Source organism: Saccostrea echinata, unplaced genomic scaffold (genome assembly GCF_033153115.1).
Source record: "Saccostrea echinata isolate AGI-Se365-2 ecotype Australia unplaced genomic scaffold, CSIRO_AGI_Sech_v1 ptg000004l, whole genome shotgun sequence".
NCBI classification, from domain to species: domain Eukaryota; kingdom Metazoa; phylum Mollusca; class Bivalvia; order Ostreida; family Ostreidae; genus Saccostrea; species Saccostrea echinata.
In genome coordinates, this window is record NW_026889753.1 from 11634511 (window position 1) to 11645361 (window position 10851).

Consider the following 10851-nt stretch of genomic DNA (forward strand, 5'->3'; position numbering starts at 1 on the left):
TCCTTGTTCATATGTATCTTTATTAATTAATCAATTAAATATTAATAATTAAATAATTTATTATCTTTATAAATCAATGTTCCTATCAACCATTAAAGGTCTAATCCCAGGTACTGTAAACGTGGAAATTTTGACGACATGCTAATTTTGACTATATTGACGATTTTTCTTTTCTCGTCAAAATTTCCACTCGTCAAACTTCATATCATATATATAGCGTCACAATAGTCATTGATCGTCGTACAACTTTACCGCTTAATTTTCTCGGCTTCCCCCTTTAGATCAAAGTTACTGTTTAATTTTTTTTGTAAATACGGTAGTTATGAAAACATATAATCATAGTTTTAAAAACAATTGAGTATGTCATATACAATTATTACCCATGGTCATAACATTCTAATTTTGCGTAATTATCATGCCGTGTTTGACCTACTTTGTCACCTCAGGCAATCGGTCTCGTATAATGACAAGAGGCCCAAGGGCCTTAACGGTCACCTGAGTATAATACAACAATTTAGAAGTTAAATACACTGATAGATGAAGCTTTGTTGCCCTAAAGCAAGAGAAGTAGGAAGATTAGGATCAACAAAATAATTAGTCTAGTATTCAGTATCAACTCATAAATTAAGTTCTAATCTGTCCCCCACTTAACACTATCACCATGCAGACTATTAACAAACTATTAGTGCTTCAGTACTATTTTTAATCCCATATTAAGAGCTCTAGCATTGACCTCTCTTATGGTCTTTGAAGAACTTTTAATAAGATAAGTTATTTTTGTCTCATTTTTATTTATCTATTACTTACAGGTCAACCTGATTTTAAAACTAAGAAAATACTTTTTGAATTATATGATAAACATTCTTGCATAATTATCTTATTCTATTAACCTTTCAAATACATTATTTACAGTGATTAAAGGTGAATGGAAAAGGGGAATAACTTCTCTCAGTAGAATACAAATTAATAGAGCCCTGCCCAGGACTAGAATGCTTAGACAAATGGTCCAGATGTTCAAAAATCTGGTAGAAATATGCTTACTTATATCATTTAAACTTTTACTCAGTTTTCTTCCGATATGCCCAGAAGCAGAGAAGAATTTCACAGGTACAATGCTTCAACAAAGCCTTACCCTAACACCAGAACCCAAGACCAAGGGTCAAGAAATTTACAAATTTGGAAGAGTTACCCTCATCATCATACCTATGGACTTCAAAAAATTAACACTTTTGCACTATATTATCAAAAGCCCCCCCCCCCCCCCCCCCAGTTATGCCAGAACCCCTGACCCTAGGACCACAAGATTTAAAAATTCTGTTCGAAGCTCACATTTTCATCATAGCTAAGCAATTTATTTATCAGCTCAACGCTAAGGAGCAGACAGGATTAATTAATGATTAATTAATAGAATTAATGCTTTTTCAGTATATAATCAATAGAGCCCCCCCCCCCCCTTCCTCAAGAACCCCAAAAACTGAGGCCATATATTTAAAAATTTTGGAAGAGGCATCCTTGCCCATCATAATCATGCACTTAGTTTGTTTAAATAATCTCCAGTAGCAGAGAAGACGATTTTCAAAGAATCAATGCATTTTCACTATATAATCAATAGAGCACCGCCCTAACACCAGAACCGCTGACCCTGGGGCCATGAAATTCACAATTTTTGAAAAGGCATCCTTATGCATCATAACCATGTACTTAGTTTGTTTAAATAATACCCTGGAGCAGAGAAGAAGACTTTCAAAGAATTAATGCATTTTCACTATATAATCAATAGAGCCCCGCCCTAACATCAGAACCCCTCACCCAGGGGCCATGGCTTTCATAATTCTGGAAGAGGCCTACCTCCTCATCATAACTATGTACTTAGTTTATCACCTTAATGCCCAGGAGCAGAGAAGAAGATTTTCAAAGAATTAATGCATTTTCACTATATAGTCGATAGAGCCCCGCCCTAACACCAGAACCCCTGACCATGGGGCCATGAAATTCACAATTTTAGAAGAGATACTCCTGCTCATCATAACTATGTACTTAGTTACTTTAATACCCAGGAGCAGAGAAGAAGATTTTCAAAGAATTAATGCATTTTCACTATATAATCAAAAGAGCCCCGCCCTAACACCAGAACCCCTGACCCTGGGGCCATGAAATTCACAATTTTCCAAAAGGCACTTTTGCTCCTCATAACTATGTACTTAGTTACTTTATTTAATACCCAGGAGCAGAGAAGAAGATTTTCAAAGAATTAATGCATTTTCACTAGATAATCAATAGAGCCCCACCCTAACACCAGAACCCCTGACCCAGGGGCCATGAATTTCACAATTTTTGTAGAAGCACTCTTGCTCATCATAACTATGTACCTAGTTACTTTATTCAATACCAAGGAGCAGAGAAGAAGATTTTCAAAGAATTAATGCATTTTCACTACATAATCAATAGAGCCCCACCCTTACACCAGAACCCCTGACCCTGGGGCCATGAATTTCAAATTTTGGAAGAGGCACTCTTGCTCTTCATAACTATGTACTTAGTTTATCACCTTAATGCCCAGGAGCAGAGAAGAAGATTTTCAAAGAATTAATGCATTTTCATTATATAGTCGATAGAGCCCCGCCCTAACACCAGAACCCCTGACCATGGGGCCATGAAATTCACAATTTTAGAAGAGATACTCCTGCTCATCATAACTATGTACTTAGTTACTTTATTTAATACCCAGGAGCAGAGAAGAAGATTTTCAAAGAATTAATGCCTTTTCACTATATAATCAATAGAGCCCCGCCCTAACACCAGAACCCCTGACCCTGGGGCCATGAAATTCACAATTTTCCAAAAGGCACTTTTGCTCCTCATAACTATGTACTTAGTTACTTTATTTAATACCCAGGAGCAGAGAAGAAGATTTTCAAAGAATTAATGCATTTTCACTAGATAATCAATAGAGCCCCACCCTAACACCAGAACCCCTGACCCAGGGGCCATGAATTTCACAATTTTTGAAGAAGCACTCTTGCTCATCATAACTATGTACCTAGTTACTTTATTCAATACCAAGGAGCAGAGAAGAAGATTTTCAAAGAATTAATGCATTTTCACTACATAATCAATAGAGCCCCACCCTTACACCAGAACCCCTGACCCTGGGGCCATGAATTTCAAACTTTGGAAGAGGCACTCTTGCTCTTCATAACTATGTACTTAGTTACTTTATTCAATACCCAGGAGCAGAGAAGAAGATTTTCAAAGAATTAATGCATTTTCATTATATAATCAATAGAGCCCTGCCCTTACACCAGAACCCCTGACCCTGGGGCCATGAATTTCACACTTTTGGAAGAGGCACTCTTGCTATTCATAACTATGTACTTAGTTACTTTATTTAATACCCAGGAGCAGAGAAGAAGATTTTCAAAAAATTAATGCAATTTCACTATATGATCAACAGAGCCCCACCCTTACACCAGAACCCCTGACCCTGGGGCCATGAATTTCACAATTTTTGAAGAGGCACTCTTGCTCATCATAACTATGTACTTAGTTACTTTATTTAATACCCAGGAGCAGAGAAGAAGATTTTCAAAGAATTAATGCATTTTCATTATATAATCAATAAAGCCCCGCCCTAACACCAGAACCCCTGACCCTGGGGCCATGAATTTCACAATTTTGGAAGAGGCACTCTTGCTCTTCATAACTATGTACTTAGTTACTTTATTTAATACCCAGGAGCAGAGAAGAAGATTTTCAAAGAATTAATGCACTTTCACTATATGATCTATATAGACCCACCCTGGGGCCAGAACCCCTGACCCTGGGGCCATGAATTTCACAATTTCGGAAGAGGCACTCTTGCTCATCATAACTATGTACTTAGTTACTTTATTTAATACCCAGGAGCAGAGAAGAAGATTTTCAAAGAATTAATGCATTTTCACTATATAATCAATAGAGCCCCACCCTAACACCAGAACCCCTGACCCTGGGGCCATGAATTTCACAATTTTGGAAGAGGCACTCTTGCTATTCATAACTATGTACTTAGTTACTTTATTTAATACCCAGGAGCAGAGAAGAAGATTTTCAAAGAAATAATGCACTTTCACTATATGATCTATATAGCCCCACCCTGGGGCCAGAACCCCTGACCCTGGGGCCATGAATTTCACAATTTTGGTAGAGGGCTCACTGCTTATTACAATGATGCCAACAGTTTGACTGCTTGATGTCCTGGAGTAAAGAAGAAGATTTTTAAAGATTGCATTATTTTTGGTGGTTTTAGCCCCACCCCTCAGGCCCTAGGGGGGCAGGGACCATGAAATTCACAATTTTTGTTCCCCTTCACCCATAGATGCTATATGCCAAATTTGGTTGAAATTGGTTAAGCGCTTTCAGAGAAGAAGCTAAAAATGTTCAAATGTTAACACACGACGCACGCCGACGGACGAGAACGGATAGCAATAGGTAACCTGAGTGACTCAGGTGACCTAATAAAGCTTTTTTTTTTCCAAAAGCAAGGAAAATAGTAAGATTTATCTATCTGTCCCCCATTTATCGCTATTACCATACAAACTTTTTACAAAATATCTCAAACTGGCCTCACTTGGCCTTTGAAGAACATTAAAAAAGATAAGTTATTTTTGTTTCACTTTTATTCATCTATTACTTCCAGGTCTACCTGATCATTAAAACTAGGAAAGTACTTTTTGTATTATACAATCAATGTTCTTGCATAATTCTCTTATTCTATTAACCTTTCAAATACATTATCTACACTGATTAATTATCAAAGGTGAATGGCAAAGGGGAATAACTTCACTCAGTAGAATACAAATTAATAGAGCCCTGGCCAGGACCAGAACACTTGACCAAATGGTCCAGATGTTTAAAATTCTGGTAAAAATACCCTTGCTTATTAAAACTTTTACTCTGTTTGCCTCCAATATGCCCAGGAGCAGAGAAGATTTTCAAAGAAATAATGCACTTTTACTATTTAACACAGCCCTACCCTAACACCAGAACCATGACCGAGGGTCATGAAATTTACAAATTTAGAAGAGGTACCCTCATCATCATAACTATGCAATTAGTTGAAGATTTTCAAAGAATTCACACATTTTCACTATATTATCAATAGAGCCCCCCCCCCCCCCACCCCCTCAGAAAAACAGCAGAACCCCTGGGACCACAAGTTTAAAAATTTTGTAAAAGCATCCTTGTTCATCATAACTATACAATTGTTTCTTTGCTTTATAACCAGGAGTAGAAAAAATATTTTGAAAGAAATTATGAATTTTCACTATATAATCAGTAGAGCCACCCCCCCCCCCCTTTCACAAGAACCCCTGACCCTGGGGCCATGAATTTCACAATTTTGGAAGAGGCATTTTTGCTCATCATAACCATGCAATTCCTTTTTTTAAATAATACCCAGGAGCAGAGAAGATTTTCAAAGAATTGATGCATTTTCACTATATAATCAATAGAGCCCCACCCTAACAGCAGAACCCCTGATTCAGGGGCCATGAAATTCACAATTTCTGAAGAGGCACTCTTGCTCATCATAACTATGTTTTTAGTTAATTTCTTTAATACCCATAAGCAGAGAAGAAGATATTCAAAGAAATAATGCATTTTCACTACATAATCAATAGAGCCCCCCCCCCCCCCCCTTCACCAGAACCCCTCACCCAAGGCCATGAAATTCATAATTTCTGAAGAGGCACTCTTGCTCATCATAACTATGTTCTTAGTTAGTTTCTTTGATACTTATGAGCAGAGAAGAAGATTTTCAAAGAAATAATACATTTTCACTACATAATCAATAGAGCCCCCCCCCCCCTTCACCAGAACCCCTGACCCAGGGGCAATAAAATTCAAAATTTCTGAAGAGGCACTCTTGCTCATCATAACTATGTTCTTAGTTAGTTTCTTTGATACTTATGAGCAGAGAAGAAGATTTTCAAAGAAATAATACATTTTCACTACATAATCAATAGAGCCCCCCCCCCCCTTCACCAGAACCCCTCACCCAAGGCCATGAAATTCATAATTTTGGAAGAGGCACTCTTGCTCATCAAAACTATGTACTTAATTAGTTTGTTTAATACCCAGGAGCAACAAAGAAGATTTTCAAAGAAATAATGTGTTTTCACTATATAATTAATAAAGCCCCACCCTAACACCAGAACCCCTGACCCTGGGGCCATGAAATTCACAATTTTGGAAGAGGCACTTTTGTTCATCATAACTATGTACTTAGTTAGTTTATTTAATACCCATAAGCAGAGAAGAAGATTTTCAAAGAAATAATGCATTTTCACTATATAATCAATAGAGCCCCCCCCCCCCCTTTTCACCAGAACCCCTGACCCAGGGGCCATGAAATTCACAATTTTGGAACGGGCATTCTTGCTTATCATAACTGTGTACTTAGTTAGTTTATTTTATACCCAGGAGCAGAGAAGAAGATTTTTGAAGAAATAATGCACTTTTACTATATGATCTATATAGCCCCGCCCTAGCCCCAGAACCCCTTACCCTGGGGCCATGAATTTCACAATTTTGGTAGAGGGCTCAATGCTTATTACAATCATGCTATCAGTTTGACTGCTTGACGTCCAGGAGTAAAGAAGAAGATTTTTAAAGATTGCATTAATTTTAGTGGTTTTTGCCCCACCCCTCAGGCCCCAGGGGGGCAGGGACCATGAAATTCACAAATTTTGTCCCCCTTCACCCATAGATGTTATATGCCAAATTTGGTTGAAATTGGTTGAGCGGTTTCAGAGAAGAAGCTGAAAATGTTCAAATGTTAACGCACAACGCACGACGCACGCCGACGGACGAAAACGGATAGCAATAGGTCACCTGAGTGACTCAGGTGACCTAAAAACAAAATACAATAGAGCCATTAATTCAATCAAATCTTATACACTGTAGATGGTTTTTACAAGCAAAATTAAATTTTATTGATGAGAACGCTTGTAAATGAGTTCCCGAGGAAGTCGTGGTCCTTGCTTATAACATCGTGAACTCGCACAGAGCGGCTTAATCGTAGACGTTCTCAAGTCAACTAATTAAGCCAATGTTTCCATCAAGTTTTTGGTCCTCTAGCTTCTGGCGACATTACTCTGAATACTAGTTTTGAAACTTGTTGTTTTAGGAGTTCTTTGTATTCATTTTTTGTTTTAATCTTGTGAAATCAAAGATATACATAACTCTTGATTCAATATTTCGTCAAAATTAACACTCGTCAATTTCCGTAAACAAAAAATCGTCAATTTTTCAACTCGTCAAAATAACCACGTTTACAGTATACACTGCAGCCAATTAACAACAGTTAGGGAAATTTGATTTTCAACACTTTCTACTGTACAGTAGCTTTAAGAAGCATATTTGAAACTAGATTTTTAAGAGAGAGTTTGATATGCTAACATCTTGTACATTATTTTATTATTCTTAGATAACTGTTGAATTTATTTGTTACCTTGAAAAAAGACAGTCAAATTCCTTTAAATATTGATAACCAATGATTAATTCAATATTTTGGTGTCAATGTAAGATGTATCTGAGTTTACCCTTTCTTTGAAGTAGGTCATGTTCTCTGACACATCGTCCACTAACTGTACCACTGTGTCCAGCTTGACCGATGATGTCGGTTCTGGGGGAGGTTTGTTTTCTTTTTCACGTAATTCAGCTTCACTGTCAGAAATGGATTCATATTTTTGGTGAATTGTACACTTATTCTCTGCTACTGTAGTCATATTCTTATATTAAGCAGTTGCTTATAATTAATCATACATATTACTTCAAAAATGGGCAATTTAAAAAATAAAATGTGACAATGGAGGACTGTTTGTAGATTATACATCCCTTAGTAAAGGCCATACCCCTTAACAATTAGAAAATAAAGACTCACGCAGCATCTAGGAGCTGTTTCCCTAGTGGATGGAATTTTGTTTTTTCTGTGGTTCGTGGTGCTCTCTCTGGAGTTTCTGACATGCGAGTAGATGCTGCTGATTTTGGCTTTGAGTACACAGGTCTGCGATATTTTGGTAGTCTGGGATAAAGGTTGTCTGCCATAACATAGAACTCCTCCAATGAATTCTGTGTGTATAGCTCCTGGACTTCCACAGGTCGTGGTGTCAAAACTAACCAATCATAAACAGCAAAATAAAATCCTCAAATATCCCAGTATGGATATAATCATGGTAATACAGTCAAACCTCGTTATCGCGAACTCAATAAGACTGAGAACAAGAGGACCATGGGCCACAACGCTGACCTGAGTAACTTTGGCCTTGCTGTTTTTCACCTGATTCCCCCTCTCCCCCGTAGTACTTATTGTGGCCCACCCTATAACAGGGGTCATGATTTGAACAATTAGAATCTACACTACCCCAGAATGCTTCCACATAAGTTTCAGCCTTCCTGGCTCAGTGGTTCTTGAGAAGAAGATTTTTAAAGATTTTTACTACATATTTCAATGTAAAACTTGGATTCCCTATTGTGGCCCCGCCCTATTCCGGGGGGTCATGATTTGAACAATTTAGAATCTACACTACCCCAGGATGCTTCCACATAAGTTTCAGCTTTTCTGGCTTAGTGGTTCTTGAGAAGAAGATTTTTAAAGATTTTTACTACATATTTCAATGTAAAACTTGGATTCCCTATTGTGGCCCCGCCCTACCCCCGGGGGTCATTATTTGAACAATTTAGAATCTACACTACCTCAGAATGCTTCCACATAAGTTTCAGCTTTTCTGGCTCAGTATTTCTTGAGAAGAAGATTTTTACTACATATTTCAATGTAAAACTTGGATTCCCTATTGTGGCCCCGCCCTACCCCGGGGGTCATGATTTGAAAAATTTAGAATCTACACTACCTCAGAATGCGTCCACATAAGTTTCAGCTTTTCTGGCTCAGTGGTTCTTGAGAAGAATATTTTTAAAGATTTTTACTACATATTTCAATGTAAAACTTGGATTCCCTATTGTGGCCCCGCCTTATCCCCGGGGTTCATGATTTGAACAATTTAGAATCTACACTACCTCAGAATGCTTCCACATAAGTTTCAGCTTTTCTGGCTCAGTGGTTCTTGAGAAGAAGATTTTTACTACATATTTCAATGTAAAACTTGGATTCCCTATTATGGCCCCGCCCTACCCTCGGGGGTCATGATTTGAACAATTTAGAATCTACACTACCCCACGATGCTTCCACATAAGTTTCAGCTTTTCTGGCCCAGTGGTTCTTGAGAAGAAGATTTTTTAATGACCCCACCCAATTTTTGTCTTTTCTTGATTATCTCCCCTTTGAAAAAGGCTTGGCCCTTCATTTTAACAATTTAATCTCCCCTTTACCCAAGGATGCTTTGTACCAAGTTTGGTTAAAATTGGCCCAGTGGTTCTTGAGAAGAAGTTGAAAATGTGAAAAGTTTACAGACGGACGGACAGCTAGACGGACGGACGACGGACAAGGGGTGATCAGAAAGGCACACTTGAGGTTTCAGCTCAGGTGAGCTAAAAAACTTTGAGATATCCAAGGATTTAAGATATCCAGGGTAAAATATGGTACTTAAAGAATATGGGGGTTGGGACTGCCAAATCACTTTGATATATCCATGGTATTCGAGAAATCAGTGTTCAAGATACCGAAGTTCAACTGTATTTAGCAATTTAGAAATAAATGCTTTATCATGCATCATGCATACAGATTAAATTTTGTGTTAAAAGTTAGATTTGTTTTTACTTTAGTGATACTTATATATTATACATATATATCAGAGAGAGAGAGAGCTACAAGATCGATACATGCAATTTCTACATATATAGCAATTCATTCATGAAGTAAGTAAAAAGTCAAAAGAAAAAGTCAACTGTTAGAAGTAGAAATTGATTGTTTTAGAGAAAAAACACAATAATACTGAAATTTAGACAAATAACTTGCCCTGGTAAGGCAATATACTTGTTCTTAAAAACATTTAGGCAAAGAAATTGGTAATATCAGATACAAGTTTGTCAGATTGCACTAACAATATACAACGAATTTGCACAAAGTAGACTTCAGTTTTCTAATTATCTTAATTTTTCAGCTCTCTAATTATGCATGTTTATCTCTTTTTGGTATACTGATAAAATAAAATAGTTATTGTAAATGTTCCTCAAGCAGAAAGTCAGATAAGATAATTGCAATGAATATAAATGATGTAGTTGTATCATGCAAGTCTAATTTATCCTGCAAAAGTGCCAATAAAGATTTTAAATAATTAACAATGGTGGGACAATAATTTGGAGAGGAAAAAATATAGCATGTGCAATTATCATCAGCTGTAAATGTTATATTTATATATATACCCTTGGCGATTGGTACCGACTTTGAATTCTGAGAAAAGAATGCTACGACATGTTTTGTCATCTCCTCTGGCATTTCTCCGAAGTCGTGGGCAGTGTAACGTACATCCATGGCTGTACCACTGCGACCAACGAAACTCAAGTCTCCTTTTTAGGTTAGAAAAAAAAATGCAAGCAAACAATGGTTACTAGGACAGCATTCATGCAAATTAAAAAGAAAAGAGTCATTAAAATCAAACTAGTGATGATGCAGAAATGAAAAGATGATCAAAAAAGACACAGATGAAAAATTGACAGATGCTACTGGATTTATATCATGATAACTAACTGAATGTCAAAGCTTAAGCTGGTCTAGAATAATAAACTAATGCTGAAGATTTAATATTAATACTAATAGATAATACATGCATTTTACATTAAAGTATGCATTTTTTTTTACCCTTTCTTTAATATCAATCAAATATCAATAAAGTTCCCACCTAACTCCAGTTT

At 36.9% G+C, this 10851-nt stretch overlaps 1 protein-coding gene across 1 annotated transcript in view; it reads right to left on the bottom strand.

Annotated features, from left to right (window-relative positions):
- LOC133179172 (uncharacterized) overlaps positions 1–10595 on the bottom strand; it is a 37125-nt gene extending 26530 nt beyond the window's left edge. Inside the window, exons 1-3 of the mRNA XM_061313955.1 lie at positions 10363–10595; positions 7925–8156; positions 7584–7707 (exon numbers count right to left, since the gene is read on the bottom strand). Coding sequence (XP_061169939.1) covers positions 7584–7707; positions 7925–8156; positions 10363–10471 — 465 coding nt within the window. The 5' untranslated portion in view covers positions 10472–10595. The remainder of the gene's footprint in view (positions 1–7583; positions 7708–7924; positions 8157–10362) is intronic.
- Between the last annotated feature and the right edge of the window lie 256 nt (positions 10596–10851).